This window comes from Microtus ochrogaster, unplaced genomic scaffold (assembly GCF_000317375.1).
Source record: "Microtus ochrogaster isolate Prairie Vole_2 unplaced genomic scaffold, MicOch1.0 UNK65, whole genome shotgun sequence".
Taxonomy (NCBI): Eukaryota; Metazoa; Chordata; class Mammalia; order Rodentia; family Cricetidae; genus Microtus; species Microtus ochrogaster.
The window spans coordinates 280731-297784 of record NW_004949163.1 but is presented as its reverse complement, the minus strand read 5'-3'; the positions used below and the strand labels follow the sequence as shown (position 1 = coordinate 297784).

The 17054-nt window shown below is 36.4% G+C and overlaps 1 protein-coding gene across 3 annotated transcripts in view; it reads left to right on the top strand.

The window, feature by feature from the left end:
• Lpar4 (lysophosphatidic acid receptor 4) overlaps positions 1-14272 on the top strand; it is a 14830-nt gene extending 558 nt beyond the window's left edge. The window contains exons 1-3 of one of the 3 annotated variants that reach the window (XM_005369866.3): positions 218-635; positions 3664-3761; positions 10480-14272. In XM_005369866.3, the coding sequence (XP_005369923.1) occupies positions 10558-11670 (1113 nt within the window). In that variant the 5' untranslated portion in view covers positions 218-635; positions 3664-3761; positions 10480-10557 and the 3' untranslated portion in view covers positions 11671-14272. Of the gene's footprint in view, positions 1-217; positions 636-3663; positions 3762-10479 lie in introns of those variants that run through there. The other 2 variants (XM_026777414.1, XM_005369867.3) reach the window with 2 other exon arrangements.
• The last annotated feature ends 2782 nt before the right edge of the window (positions 14273-17054 follow it).

Below are 17054 nucleotides of genomic sequence, written 5' to 3'. Positions count from 1 at the left end.
AATTGTAACAGGGTAGCGTTCGGTCCTGCAGCAAAGACAGGCATACAAGCTTTCTCTGTGAATTAATTGCTCAGGAAAGACACTTTTTACGTTGTCAAGTGGCACTTAAGCCACTAATTCTTGACTGTGAAACTGCTTTTCCTGGGCAATGCTCTTTAAGGAAAAACTTCTTCAGTCCAGCGATTGGTGACTAAGGGAACTATGAAGCACAGGGGATTGGGCGGGATCACGGCTCCTAATAATGCCTCCTTATCCAATGAAAAGCATTTCCTATTGAGACCCCCAAGAGCTCCCCGGCGGCCCTCGGCTCCAGCAAGGACTTTGGGCCTTTTCTTGTGTCCTGTTTGTTAAAGGCATGCGGGCTACAGCTTTCAAGAGGGCTAGTTCTTAACAAAGGGAAAGAGATAAATGAAAATAAGCTCACATTTGCAGAATGAGCGGTTTGCAGTAAGGAGCCGCGGCAGCCCCGAGTCTGCTTCTTTGGGCTGGGCTAACCTTTCCCTGTTTTTTCTTTTTTTTTTTTTTAATGGATAAAAATATGCACTTCCAAAGTGCGAGTTGCCCGTTTCCATGTTTAATAGCTAATTATCTACAGGCATGAGCACATTCTCTCATCTAGCACACTCTTTCTTGGGGTAAGTCTCTTTGAGAAAGATTTGATTTTGGTGTTTGGGGGTTGGGGGATGGTGTAGCAAACTTCAGTCGAAACACTGATGCTTTGAGTGTTTTGGGAAAAGAAGTTTGATTTCAGTTCTGAATTGCTGAACAAGGATTATCGTGTTGAATGGTAAAAAACAAGAATTTTTATTGTTTTGGCAATAATATTGTTTCAGTGGAAAAGAGACAGGATTTTCAAGCTGTTGTTTCATGTAAACACAGTCCTAAAGAGCTGATTCAAAATCACAGGGTAGAACAAGTTAGAAAGTCTTTTGGCTAGCGTTGTATTTCTTTGGTTTACAAAAGATTGTGGGCTAACGTGGCTCTTATTATGATGAGGTTTCTTCTCTTAAAACTATACACTACATGTCTTTGATGCTTAATTGATTTATGGAGAATGTGACATTTGCTATATTGAATAATTCATGAACTTGTCCATAAAGGAAGAATCATGTTTGAATGAAAACTTAATTCTAGCATAAATAGAATTTCCTATTGTATGTGAAATTTTGGTATTTGCCATATAAATGCAACGCAATATGACATCTTTAAAATTCTTTTCTTGCATATTTGGAATATTTTTAATATTTTAGTGAAAAGATTTGTTGAATTAAGTAGTAATATATGTTAGGTAATTTCTGTTTTGGGAGGAAAACAGCAATGTAATTTATTATGATTTCTGTGTTGAAAAAGATCAGAGAAATTGAAAAATTAGGTATGTCAAAGCTTGGTGGTGTTACTCATTTTGCTGCTTTTCCAAATTATGTAATCTTTCTTTTTCCTCAAATAGCATAAAACATCAATAATAGCTTGCAGTTGAAATTATCCAGTGGTTTTTCCACGTTTATTTTTCAGGACAAAATTTCAACAGCTTGCCCATCAAAATATATTATAAATCCCTCCCTTTGCCTTGTCGCAAATGAGAAGTTGAACTCTTGCAAAGGATGGGTTCAGCTGATAAGCCTCATGGCTTTTACATTCTAAAGCTGCCAATCAGAGATGTGAATGAAAGCCCTTTCGGAACAATCAGGGCAGCCTTTCAGAATGTGTATTCTCTGCGGTAAAGAGAAGACTGGGAAGACGCCTCATAGCAGTACTCAGGCCAGGCTTAGCCAAAGTTTGATCTATTCAATTCCCTTTGTGGGAGAGAATGCACTGAACTTTGCTGCCCTTGCTGTGTTTTGGTCACTGCCTTTTATTCTCTGTCTGCCATCACATGCAGTCTGTTCTCAGCCTTTTGGAGGGAAGAAGAGAAAAACCTATAATTGTCAATGTTGGTATTGAAAAGTGAAAACTTTGTAGAAGGCCACTCAGCCCTGGGATTCCAGTCTCAGATTTTAGTGGATAAACAATGATAAGAAAACTGCATACATAGTTTATTGATTCTGTAGATTTATACTCTGGAGTGGACTGTTAACCTCATATTTTAAGGGGCAAGGTGATCAGGTAGGAGGACTAAAAAGTTGAGACCTCCACAATTGAAGGTAATATGCCTGTTGAAAAGGCAATACTGAGGATCAGGAAGATGAGGGCAGTAGGAAGACTTCAGGATGTAATGTCACCTTCCTATGTAATTCTAAGTTTCTGGCAGTAATTAATATTATGTATTTCTGACATTCAAATAAACTAAACAATGATTGCATTAGTACTCATAAAAATTAATGATGTTTATTACAGGCTTTTATTTTATTTTGTGTGTGTGTGTGTGTGTGTGTGTGTGTCTGTGTGTGTGTCTGTGTGTTGTCGTGACAAGCAGAAGCAGGTGAAAATAATTGACAGACAGGAACAGCCTGTGCAGGCACTACCATGGCACCAGTTGAAGGCTTCTTTCAGTCAGTGCCAAATATAGAAAGTAAAGAGAAACTGAGGCCCAGAAAATAACTTCCGCTTACTATCCCACAGTTCACTTGTCATGGAGATATTGAATCAATAGCAATTATTGAAACACTGGATATTTAACCTCCCAATTTTCTTATATTTCAAATAAAATAGTTTCATGTATACTTTACATCAATAAGGAAGGCCCATAAAAGGAAGAAATGCTATCATCTCTGTTTTCTTTTAAGGCAAACCAATAAAATAATATTGATTTCATTTCAGGAATATTCCTACCTGGAGGACAATGAAAATCAATTATCTTTAGTAAGAAGGTGATCTTTGTATCTTCAGCTGTCTAACCATCTAATTTGATTTTTTTTTTATATGAAGAAAACTCGTTTCAAGAGAGTTGCTGTGCCATTTAACAGTCTTCTTTGTTTTAGGCTAATTTTTGTTCAGAAGAGGGTGGGCTGTAAGAATAGTACCAGTCTGGACTAGCAGATAATTATGCCCTACAAGCGTTACAATGACTAGGATCCAAATGTAGGCGCCACTTGTAAGAATTTCATCATGGTGTCTGTCTTGTTTTATATGAGCATATTGTGTAGAGTTGTGATTTGCAATGTACATATATACCATGTAGAGTATGCTTAGGAATCTTCATGAAGCCATGGTGATTTTCAGTAAGTATACAAATACCTACTTTCTCATACTGTTCAGGAGGGAAAGAAATTTAATGAAGTCACAGGCTAGAGACAAAGCAATGGAGTCCTCACCTGTTGTCCAATCACAACAGTTGTTGCCAGAGGACTAGAAAGAAAATGAGAAAGACAACAAAAAAAAAAATACCAATAGAACTTTAGGCCAACAAAGAAATCTTTTTTCATTTATTTTGTTTAATGTATGGGAGTAGAAGTATTTTTATGCTTTTTGTCACTAGCTATCTTGTTACTTCAGTCAATACCACTAATAAAGATATATCTACAGCAGGAATAGGTTTGGAGAATAATTACTAACATCAATTGTGTTATGATGAAATCAAAGACATTTAATATCATCTGGGAATTAATTGACTCTACCACACTCTGATTTATATCATGTAATAGTTTTTTCTACCAAATAACTTTGCTATGCAGTCTATTGAGAAGCTTTCTTTATGGAACAGTAGTGTGACGTTCTATTTCACAGGACTCAATTAAAGAAATCTTCGATTGCTTGCCTTCAGAAAATTCACAGACTGTCCAAATCGCAGATAAATTTGGTGCCGGAATTTGGTATGAACTGATGTGAGTACCAGTGTTTAGATTTCACCTTTTTTTCTTCTTTTAGTTCTTCAATTCTTTTTGAAAATATTGCTTCTATACTATTACAGATCATGCGATTCAACGTTCCAGAATGTATAGAGGAAGTAGTGGAGTTGTTGTTTACTATGATCCAGGCAATTTTGTTGAAGATGAATGGTGACTCTTTCAGTCAATCCCTCTTTGTCATTAACATATAGATGATAGATAGGTAGATAGCTTGATAGATGATATATATATAGACAGATAGATATTATTTCACTCAATCCCTATGTCATTAACATATAGATGATAGATAGGTAGAAAGATTGATAGATTATAGGTAGATAGATAGATAGATAGACAGACAGACAGACAGACAGACAGACAGACAGATAGATAGAGACATATAGATGTGAGACATGTTTTTATTCATATGATCAGTACTAGTATCCAAGCATAGCAAATGAATTGGTGTTCAAAGTAATTAATGATTTGTGTGTTTGGATATAGGGATAAAAAGCTGAGTCCTGGTGGCATTTATGATTCTTGAAGATTTTGAAAGTAAGATCTTTTAGGAAAATCCATTAGTATTCTGTAAATGTTCAGGGCTTCTACTGAGATGAGATGTCGATTCTTAAGACTCTAGACAATTTCATCATAATTGTGCAATTTCCCTGTAGTTTTCTTACTCTATAACTAGGTACTAGGGAAAATTCTGCCTTAGTAGTTCTGATGCAATCTTTGCTCACATCATATTGAGAACTAGACTACAATATTTCCTAAGTGTTGGCCTATGCCATCAGATAAAGAGTTAGTAGGAAGCATTAGTTCTTTTGATGAAAAATAAAAATATGATTAGTTTAGTCACTGAAGGTGGGTTCCGATCAGATTGGATCAGAGTCTGCCATTTCCTGATGTCTTCAGTTTGGTTGGCCAGTGTTACAAAATAGCCTCAAGAATCTTAGTGAAAATCAGATTCTATATAGACAAACCACTTAAAAAGAGATATTAAGTGTACTGAAAATGTATGGTTGATATGCATCAGCATCGATTATGCATAGGAACATCAGTTGGAACCAAGTGTGACCTATGCCTGTGACTTGGCCTACACTATTGCCATAAAGAATTTTATCTGTTAATAACCACTTGAGCAAAAGTTTGCCTTTAGTTCTTATTGCACCAGCAGAATGCTTTTGAATTCTGCTTTTATATTTGTGTAGTTTTAAGTTATGGTCAAGGACACACTAGGCTTCATCTTACCAGACTTCATAAACTTTGACTAGAGCAGAAAAAGCAACTGCTTTAGAGATCATGAACCCTCTGACTTGAACTAACCTCATTGAAAATGGAGCAAAGTAAGACAATTGCAGTATACTTTGCCTTCGGGGTTTTATTTTACTGGTCTCTGAAATATGTTTGGTTGGGAATAAAGTGTGCCTAGGTTTTCTAGGGTATTGGATTTATGGCAGAATTTATAATTTTGTTTCAACTGAACTTCTGAAATTTTATCAGGTTATAAAGTGATCTTAGTATTTAATCATCCTTAGAGGGGCCAAAAAAGTGACTTTCCTTCCTGTAGTGGTCCCCCAAATTCCAAATATGGTATATGCTATTACTATTAGCCATCAAAAAATTTTAAAAAGAGGAAAATGTAGACATTATTGTGAATGAACTCTCTGAATGAGCTGTAGTAGTCAAAAACTTAAAAAAAAAACATTGATAGACATACTTTTTTAAAAAATTTTATAAAATATTTCATTGTCTACTAATCATACAAGATAATTTCTCTTTGACATTTTTGTGAATATATATATATATTATAGATAGATAGGTAGATAGATAGATAGATAGATAGAGACAAATAGATGTGAGGCACGTTTTTATTCATATATATATTCACAAAATGATTATTTTATTATATATACATGAAACAGATTTTGAACAGATTCACCTCCCCACTACCTTCTCTTGCCCTTCTTCCTGTTGACCCTTTCAGATTTTTTAAAATTTTTACGTTTTATTCTCTGTGTGTGTGTGTGCACGCGCATGCACGTGCGCTTGTGTAAATGCATGTGTGTGCATATGAACACCATGGTAAATGTGGAAGTCAGGAACTACTTGCAAGAGTCAGTTCCTTCCTTCTATCATATGGGGTCCCAGTGATTGAACTCAGGTTGTCCAGTTTGATGGTTAAGTGCCTTTATCTGCTAAGTCATCTTGCCGCCCCTTTAAATTTCTTCTTAATCAACCTCCAGCTGACCTCCTTTCTGACCACTATCAATGAAAATATGTTTATCCAACACTAATCCTTTTTTTAGTCCATTATGTTGGAATAATTGGTTATAAACATCTTCAAAAGGCGTAATTTGATGCTGCTCACAGGAGAAGCTGTCATTAACTGTGTAGGCTATTACTTTGTTAATCTCCTGGAGCACTCAAGTGTTGACCTAAACATTTAGTGGACCGTATGTTAGACATTTAGGAAAAAAAAGAAAACAAGTTTTGTTTCCTGAATAATTTTTATTCTTTACAGTCACCCCAAGAGGCAAATACTGTTCTCATTTTTAAAGACTGGAGCTCTCTCTGTATGGGGTAGTCAATGGGGGCACTTTTCACCATTTCTCTGTTATGAGTAAATTGTACAGTTAAGGTTCCAAACCAAAGGAGGAACTTTTTGAGGTACAAGCAATTAGTAAAAGGATACATTTCTAATACAAAGTTAAAGATTCCAAGGAATGCAGATAGAGATTTCTAGTCATGGTTGAGAGGAGCAGAATTCTATAATGTTCTTTTATGATTGAGCTGAATACTGGTGGGTTCATCCAACTACTCACAGCACTGTTGAATCTTCCCAGCTTCAGCTGTGAGGCTCATTGGTCATGTTTATACAGAAAAGTGAAAACAGTATAGCCAAGTTACAGAGTGAACGGGTGTCTGAGTCAGAAATAGATCTCTCCGATTCCAGTGCCACACCCTCCCTGCTAGACAGCAAAGGTGGTGTGTGTTCAAGCAAGGGAGAGCTATGAATAGGGCCATAGTGGCAGTTTTCCCATGCCTTCTCTTTAGGACTAAGACTGTACTGCTTTCTTGTCTGTGGTCCTTTCTCTCCCACAGGTTTTGATTGCCCAAAGCAACAGAGTAGACGTGTCACACATTTACAGACTGCCTGTTGTAGGTAGAGTGCATATGTTCTGGGGTATGTAAAACTAAAGTGTGGTGACGGATGTATAAATCAACTGTATTTAACCACCCTTTATCACAGCAATACAAATGGGCATTGATTCATTTATAGATCACACTGCACTCCATAAATACAATGCAGTTATTATTTATGATTTTTAAAACTACAATAATGTGAATTAAGAAATAAAATAAAATGATTATATTTCTGAAAAAAAAACTGAATGTAAAGGTAGGATAGAAAACTTAGCTATTTGGAGTACTTGAGGAAAGTACAAAATATGACAGAGCCAGGGAAAGCAGCACTTTGGGCATAGATATAACCAGGAAGTAAAGCTGCAGGGGCTCTGGGAAGAGGTGAGAAACCTTCTAATTTGAAATCATTTATCGAATAAAATAAACTTGCTGCCAGTGCTTATTGTATAAGGTAGATGCAAGAGATTGTGAATGAAGTCTGGTTTTGATGCTGTTTTATATAGCCTCATAAATTTTTAAAGATGTATGACTATGTTAATAAGAAATTATTTCTTTCACTGTCTTTTTGGTTTCTTCCAGCAATGCACTTTCTAAAATGTAAATTGTGTTCTTATTGTAAATGAGTCTTGGAATAATAGATAATAATGGTGTTAAAATAGTAAGTGGAATAGCTCGATATTAAGAAGTTTAGAAATTAAAAATTATTCTTCTATCTGGGAAACCTGGAAGGGATAAGATAAAGTAGTGAGGATGGGATTATAGGAAGCCCTTTCAAGATTCTTAATACAAAGTAGATGGCCCAGAAAAGTCCCATTTTCCTTACCTTCTCTTCCCTTTTTTTGTCCATACTTCTGCATGTTTTTCTCTGACATTCTACTTCTCTTTGACTCACTTTCCTATTTTCATTTATTCCTTTTTTGGAGTGTCCCTGTTAGACTTTACTTGGTCAAGGTCCCACTATACTTTGCTTTTGTTCAACAAGGTCGCTTTGGGGAAAAGTTGAACTAGACCTGTGTGATGAAATGGCCAAGAAGGAATATGATTTTTGGTGAAAGATTTTATCCAGACTTAATTGAATGACAACTCAAGATAGCACATTCCCATTGCAACTGGTCCACTGTTAGAAGGAAAACCCCATATGTTTTACCGCCCCCCCCCATATTATGGAAGTCATCATGCTCTTTGAGTTCTGTAGTAAGTGACTTTTTCTCAAGCTAAGTAGGTTTTACTCAAGTCAGACACTCATTGAGGTGACTTCAGCCCTGTGTATTTCTAGCAAATTTCTCCTCTATTTCCTCCCCTTAAGACATACAGAGGTCTGTTGACTTCTTTCCTTGGTGTCTGGAAGGGAAAAATGAAAAGGAAATCACTTCAGAAAACAGCCATTTGTATTTTACAACATAATCATGTGAAAATCCATTACTGGCTATGTCAGGGAACAAAGGCCACTTTCATTTCATATCCTCACTCAAAAGAATCATTCACCAGTTACTTATCCACAAAGCTTTAAGGGACACATTTGAAAGACATACTAGCCGATGGTAACTTAACCTAGGAGAAAGCTGGTAAAATTTCTAGATATATCTTAAGGCCCTGGTGGCCTAAATATTTAAATGGACAATGAGTTAATGACTACCATTATAAAAACAGTATTGAAAAGAAAGCCTCTAAATGGTCAGATCAGATTTTGTACAATGAGGTATGGGGTGGCTGTTCTGTTGTCCTCAACTTTCACATTCTATTTGGAATGTTTGAGACAGCATCTGATGTTGAGACAGGGTCAAAATACATAGTCTTATCTGACATAGTACTCACTCTGAAGCCCAGGTTGACCTCAAACTTACAGGAATTCTCCTGCCTAGGTCTCTTCTGGGGTTATAGGTATAATCCACAACATCCTACTCTTATTTGTGTTTGATCAGAAAAGCTGATGTTGACCAGGGCCATTTTAGCAGATGAGTGCATGGATATAGCTGACAGGACATGCTGTGGGCAAGGAAAAGGAACATATATATGCTAGGCTTGGGGTATAGATTGAAAGAGAATTGTGTAGTGCAGGAAGGAAGTGATGAGTTTGATATTTTAATCTCTTCTTCAGAATAGCCATGTGATGTGACACAGTGGGAAAAGCTTATTTATTTTAATCTAGAAATTTTTTCATATAATATATTTTGATCATATTCTTTTTCCTCCCCCAATTCTTCCCTAATTTCTATGCCTAACTAACCAAATTAATATTCTTTTTCCTCACCAAAAAAAAAAAAAACCATGGAATCCATTTTCTGTTGTGGTAGAGCAGTGAACAGATTTGACGAACTGACAGGTCATGCCTTTTAAGCTTCTGTTTTAAAATTAAAAGGTGAACCAATTCATTGCTGTAGGAGAAGGTCGCTTGTTGGTTCCCAGGTGTTCAGTCCCAAAGTAGCCACACCGAAACCATATCATTTGCAATACTGTTTGGCCAATTGCTTAAACATATTACTGGCTAACTCATATCCTAAACTAACCAATCTCTCTTAATCTGTATATCACCATGTGGCTGTGGCTTACCTGATAAAGTTCCGTCCAGTATCTATCTCCAGCGGAGGCTACATGACTTCTCTCTGACTCTACCTCCTTTTTCCCAGCATTCAGCTTAATTTTCTCCACGTACCTCTATTCTGCTCTGTGCAGTTCCAAGACAGTTTTTTCATTAACTAATGGTATTCACAGCATGCAGAGGGGAATCCCACATCACATTGCTTTATTAGTTTGTGGATAACTTAGAACATGCACTAGAGGTCTCATATCTACTTACTGTTTTATACAGTAGAGTTAATAATCAGACAAGTTATTTTAGTAATATTGGAGAGTCAACAGTACAAATTTCAGTAACTTGAAAAATTTATGCTTTAAGAATCAAAGATGTGATTTTTGGTTTTCAATACATTATTCACATTCTCTTCCAATTCTGACATTCTGTAACTATGCATTAAGACTCAGGTTCTAATTCCGTAAAACAATAATTCCCTGTGCTTACCTTATGGTGTTCTTTATTATTTTTGTTTTTTATTTTTTTGTTTTTTGAGATAGGGTTTCTCTGTGTCACAGCCCTAGCTTTCCTGGAACTTGGTCTTGTAGACCAGGTTGGCCTCAGTCTCATAGAGATAGGTCTGCCTCTGCCTCATGAGTGCTGGGATTAAAGCCTTGCACCACCACAGCCCTACTGGTGTTCTTATAAGAATTAAATAAAACATCTATTTGGAAAATTGAAAATGGGCCTACAAATTCCACATTAGCAGCATCTTATCTAGCCATCAGGGATTCTTTGATTTTCCCTTGAGTAATATATACCTTATTCATGTTCATTGCAATACTATACTTACTGTGTTGTGATCTCTCCCATTTCTGCAATGCGTATGTTCTTTGTAGTACTATTTACCTGTGGTATGTAATTAAAAGGCACTTTTCAAGTCTAATAGAATGTGTATATTTCTTTGTCTGGATGAGCAGAATGTATTTTTATACTACAAAAGTCTTGGAGGGAAAGCAGATTTGGTGACTCAGTCTATCTTGTCTCCTATAGGAAGAAAATATTCTCTACTGGTCTTTAATCTCAGAGTGGTGAATACCTGCAGCAAGCAGGCTTTCTGGAAAAAAATCCATGGGTGACAGAAGATTTATTGACTTCCAGTTCCAAGATTTAAATTCAAGTCTCAGACCCAGGTTGGGCAATGCAACTGCCAATAATACTTGCATTGTTGATGACTCCTTCAAGTATAATCTGAATGGTGCTGTCTATAGTGTTGTGTTCATCCTCGGTCTAATAACCAACAGTGCCTCCCTGTTTGTATTCTGCTTCCGCATGAAAATGAGAAGTGAGACTGCTATTTTCATCACCAATCTGGCCCTATCTGATTTGCTTTTTGTCTGTACTCTACCTTTCAAAATATTTTACAACTTTAATCGCCACTGGCCTTTTGGTGACACCCTTTGTAAGATCTCAGGGACTGCATTCCTCACCAACATCTACGGAAGCATGCTCTTCCTCACCTGCATAAGTGTGGATCGTTTCCTAGCCATTGTCTATCCCTTCCGATCTCGTACCATCAGGACCAGGAGGAATTCTGCCATTGTGTGTGCTGGAGTCTGGATCCTAGTTCTCAGTGGTGGTATTTCAGCTTCTTTGTTTTCCACCACTAATGTCAACAATGCAACCACCACTTGCTTTGAGGGCTTCTCCAAACGTGTCTGGAAGACATACCTGTCCAAGATCACCATATTCATTGAAGTTGTCGGGTTCATCATTCCTCTGATATTGAATGTTTCTTGCTCTTCTGTGGTGCTGAGAACCCTCCGCAAGCCTGCAACATTGTCTCAAATTGGAACCAATAAGAAAAAAGTGTTGAAGATGATCACAGTGCATATGGCAGTTTTTGTGGTATGCTTTGTACCGTACAACTCTGTTCTCTTTTTATATGCCTTGGTACGCTCCCAAGCCATTACAAATTGCTTATTGGAAAGGTTTGCAAAGATCATGTACCCAATTACCTTGTGCCTTGCAACTCTGAATTGTTGCTTTGATCCTTTTATCTATTATTTCACTCTTGAATCCTTTCAGAAATCCTTCTATATCAATACACATATAAGGATGGAATCCCTGTTTAAGACTGAGACACCTCTGACCCCAAAGCCTTCCCTTCCAGCTATTCAAGAGGAAGTTAGTGATCAAACAACAAATAATGGTGGTGAATTAATGCTGGAATCCACCTTCTAGGTACGAGAATTATTTTTCATGTACAGTAACGGTGTCTCCTATGAGTTTTCCTATGCTATAAGTAAGAGAAAAAAATTGAAGCTAATGATACCGAAAATAGATTAATGTACCAAATACAGTCAGATGCATTTGTTTGAAGACTTATTGTACATATTCTGTTTTGTTCAGTAATTATAGGTCAAGTCTAATTACAGCAATCAAAACAGATTATCAGACTCTTGCTGAGTTGAAATTTTATTACATAAATGACCAATGTTTTTTGACTTTTAGTGATGTGGGGGTTACATTAAAACTTAAAAAAAACATTCCAGTGGTTTTGGTAATTAGGTTGGGCCTATAAATATAGAACAAATTCAGGGATTATTTAAAAATGTTTGTGTTACTACTGATATATACTGGTATTTTGTTCCTTTTTTGAATTATCATGGAATTTATTTTACTAAAAAAACCTATTTTTACCTAATATTAATAAAACATGTTGAGAAAGGAATGTGTTAAATTTAAAAAGATTGGCAAATTTTATCTAGATTTTGAAAAGATATAAAGTGTTTGGATGAATATGGATAGGAAAATTTGGGATATAGACAACATTTACACATATATAACCATAGTTAGTGTCAGCTTTTAAAACTTTGTAAAACAATACTAGAATTTTCCTATGAAATTGTTAATCTTGAAAGCTGCTACATAAGTGCCTGGAAGGTGCAAAATGGAAAAATCATAAAATTGCAGTGTCAATTAAAATTTTTTTAGCAACACTACATTATTTCTTAAAACTTCCTCTTATCCTTTATGGGGGTGGGAACTCACTTGTAGAAAATATTTATTCTTCATATTAAGTGTTGGGACACAGTACAGCCACAGAGCTTTACAGTAATTGTGTCCAGGTCGGGAGCAAGTTGAAAACAGAAGTGAACAAAATAATAGCAACAAGATATCTTATAGCTTGTATTAATAGTTTTTTAGGTAGAGGTTAGTTAGCTTTAGTGTTGAAATATATACTCTTTTCTGTTCAATTTTGGAGCACATTGTAGCCGAGGTGCTGCTGAATTTGTGCTCAGGTCGGGAGCGTATTGAAAAAAAAAATGTATATAATAAAAGAAACAAAAAAAAGAAAAACTATCAAAAAAATCCACAAAACTAGAAAAGGAAAAAAAGTAACAAGTAACAAAAATAGTTCCTAACACTTACATTATTGTTTTACTGTTTTTGAAGTGCTATAAATTTAAAAATACTATGCTATTTTAATAAACTTTTTTTAGTATAATTCAATTAGAAATTGAAATTTTTTCCAGGACAGGATTGAATTAAAGAAAAATGCATAACTTTGTAAAAATATAAAACAAATAAGCGCCCCCAAATTTAGGGCATAAAGTTTTGTGCGTCTATAGCATTTAACAAGTGCTACAATTATCAGACGATGCCTTGGATCATTCATCTAGGAGACTGCTAAATTCATGCCAAGTTTGAGAGAGAATGAATAAAACATTTAAAATTTATGAAAGGAAAAGACTCCTTCTTTAACTCAAATAACAGAAACAAAGTCTTTACAATTTTAATTTTTCTGATGCATAGTAGATTTGCCTTAAATATGCATCAGTCTGTTTAAAAAATATCTAAGAAATATGGCAATTAATGTCCAGAATTTAAAAGTAAACTTCCAGGAATAACCTATCTTGTACATTGCTGAACTTGTGTCAGAGAGTGGTTAAATTAATGTTAAAACTTCTGAAAATGAACAAATTCTTTAAATTCCTTAACTTGTTTTTCTGTCTGGTGATATGGAGGCTTAAAAAATTAAATAAAAAATTAAAGTCGGTGAACACAATGCAACTTTAAAGAGTGCTCAGTTTGGGATTGTGTTAGGAACTTACTAGAAAAAAAAGTTTCCAAAACAATAGAACAATAGTAAAAATGAATTCATGATTTAAAGTCCTAAAAATAACTATGTATTATATTGTCTTGAAAAGAAAGGTAATAATTGGAATACATACAGCTGTAGGCTTAGTTAGAGAAAAGTAGGTTAGGTTAGATGAAGTTCAGTTGTTAGGTTAATGTTGTAAGGTCAAATTAGTAATCAAAAGTATGAAAACTTGTTTGTTTCCTTCAGTATTCTTTCTCTTTTTTTTGTAATATTGAACTATACGTGAACTCTCTACTTTTAGCTGTTAAAATTCTGGAATTTTAGGATTATAGTATTAAATCATTGAATTAGATTACTGTGTTAACTGAATTGACACAAAATACATTTTAAAATAATTTGTATAATTTCCATGTTTAATGTTGCTTACTCTTTTGTATTTCACTTTATTTTGGTTAATTTCCATTTTATATTTAATATAACTTGCTAGTCATAAATATGGTAATGTGAATAATGTAACTCATAAATTGTAATGCATACCGAAATGTAAAATTGAATTGATTTTCCATTTACAGATACAGGTAATCCTTCAGCTGTAATTACAACTTGCATTAAAATGTTTATTAAATGTAATAAAACATATTTGGATTGTTAAGCTACTATACTTTCTTCAGCTATGGAAATATTCCATTTTTTTAGGGCACTCAAAAGTATCTATTCTTTTCCTCTTCTCATCCTTTAAGAAAGAACCTAATAAAATATACTTGCTATCAAGTTACTTCAATTATTTATTTATTTATTATTAAAAATTTTATTAAAAATTTTCACCTCCTCCCATCCTCCCATTCCCCCTACCCTCTCCCCCTCCCTCTCCAGTCCAAAGATCAGTCAGGGTTCCCTGCCCTGTGGGAAGTCCAAACTTCTCCCCCCTCCATCCAGGTCTAGGAAGGTTAGCATCCAGACAGACTAGGCTCCCACAAAGCCAGTACATGCGGTAGAGTCAAAACCCAGTACCATTGTCCTTGGCTTCTCAGTCAGCTCTCATTGACCGCCACGTTCAGAGAGTCCGGTTTGATCACATGCTCCATCAGTCCCAGTCCAGCTGGCCTTGGTGAGCTCCCATTCGATCAGCCCTACCGGCTCAGTGGGTGGGCACACCCCTCACGGTCCTGACTTCCCTGCTCATGTTCTCCCTGCTTCTGCTACTCATTTGGACCTTGGGAGCTCAGTCCAGTGCTCCAATGTGGATCTCTGTCTCTATCTCCATCCATCGCCAGGTAAAGGTTCTATGGTGATATGCAAAATATTCATCAGTATGGCTATAGGATAGGGCCATTTCAGGCTCCCTCTCCTCAGCTGTCCAAGGAACTAGCTGGGGACATCTCCTTGGACACCTGGGAACCCCTCCAGAGTCAAGTCTCTTGCCCACCCTAAAATGGCTCCCTTAATTAAGATATCTACTTCCCTGCTCTCACACTCACCCTTCCTCTGTCCCAACCATCCCATTCCCCCAAGCTCTCCCCATCCTCCCAGTCTCACTTTTCCCTCCCCATCTCCCCTTATCCCCACCCCACCCCCACCCCTGAGCTCCCAATATTTGCCTGGTAGTTATGTCTACTTTCATTATCCAGGAGGATAACTGTATGTTTTTCTTCAGATTGACTTTATTTAGCTTTTCTAGGATCACGAATTATTTGGGATCAACCTACCCCAGGATCCAGCAATACCACTCTTGGGAATATACCCAAGAGATGCCCTATCATACTACAAAAGCATTTGTTCAACAATGTTCATAGCAGCATTATTTGTAATAGCCAGAACCTGGAAACAATGTAGATGCCCCTCAATGGGAGAATGGACAAAGAAAGTGTGGAATATATACACATTAGAGTACTACTCAGGAGTAAAAAACAATGACATCTTGAATTTTGCATGCAAATGGACAGAAATAGAAAACACTATCCTGAGTGAGGTAACCCAGACCCAAAAAGATGAATATGGTATGTACTCACTCATAACTGGATTCTAGCCACAAATAAAGGACATTGAGCCAGTTATTTATTTTTTAGACTGTCTGAAAACTGATGCAGAATTGGCAACTGAAAAAATCCTGGGAAACTTTTCAGTCATCACTTTAAAATATTTACTCCCTCCTTTGCCTTTTCTGACTCGGCCCTCTATCCATGGTTCTGCACTCATATATTCAACTCCTGTTATAGAAAATGTAATTTGGAAAATGATTCCATCTGTACTGAAAATGTACAGACATTTTTATCACTGTTTTGTAACAATACAGTATGAAGATTATGTAGCATTCATACTGTGTTTGGAAATACAAGCAATTCAGACATGACTTTAAATACGCTGTAGGATGTGTGGGGGTCAGACAGAAATACTAAGGACTTGAATATACTTAGATTTTAGTCTCCATATGATATTTTGTAATCAGTCCCCGCAGGAGGGCACAAAAGGGTATCTGACTATGTGGTTTCAAGTCAAGCTGACAGTTTAAAAACAAATTTGTTTATGTGTCGATATGTGTATTTGTCACATGTGGGGAGATCCCCACAGAGACCAGGGAACATTATCAGATCTCTTGGAGCTGGGAATCCAGATAGTTGTGAGCTGCTTTGTGTAGGTATTGGGAACTGAACTTGGATTCTCTGGAAGAGTACCAAGTGCTCTTAAACATTTAGCCAGGTCTCCAGCCTTCAGGCTGTATTTTTAATATGATTTCTAGGGATTGATGAGCTATCTAAGGACATTTATTTTCAATCCTGGTGAAAGTTAAGGCAAAACAGCTGCCTGAGAGCTGAGAGGAGAGTGAGGCGCCTGCAAGATTAATAGCTAGAGGGGCTGGTAGCTCTAGGGTGGTAGCACAGGAAATTTCCATCTCTGTACTCATTCCTCTTACACTGGTGGAAAACAATGTCATCACTACAAGTCTTCATTGGGCATCATTCTCATGAAATGATAGCCGCCACTATCTTTCTGACATTGCGACCAGCAAGAGCAAACCTAGGCAGCATTTAAAGTGGAAAGAAACTTTCTTTTAATGACCTCCTAGGCCAAGTACTCAAAAACCATGGATAGAAAAGCTATTTGTTTTGTATCTCTTCTACTTTCTGCTGCTAAACCCCTATACCTTGTGTTAGTATGATTGCTCAAGTCATGCAATTATTTGTTTTTCCTGTGGCTTTTATACTCTCCAATATTTCACCTACAGAAATCCTGCTTCTGTCTGGTAACAGAATGATCCATGAGATCCTGTTAATGCAGCAACAGTGGTTTGTGAATGATTACCCCTTCCTTGTCTCCCATTGGTTTTAGTCTTTCTCTCTGGGTTGCATCTTAGGGAGGGCATCTGACTAATTCAAACTACAGTAAAAATTGTGCCAATGAGATTGTGGTGGGGATAAATGACTAGCACAGTAAATAGCAAACCATCTGTTGAGCCTTAACCTCCCTTGCTAGGACCTCAACAGTGTACCTTTTTGTCATCTCTTTTTCCATTAAACAAATA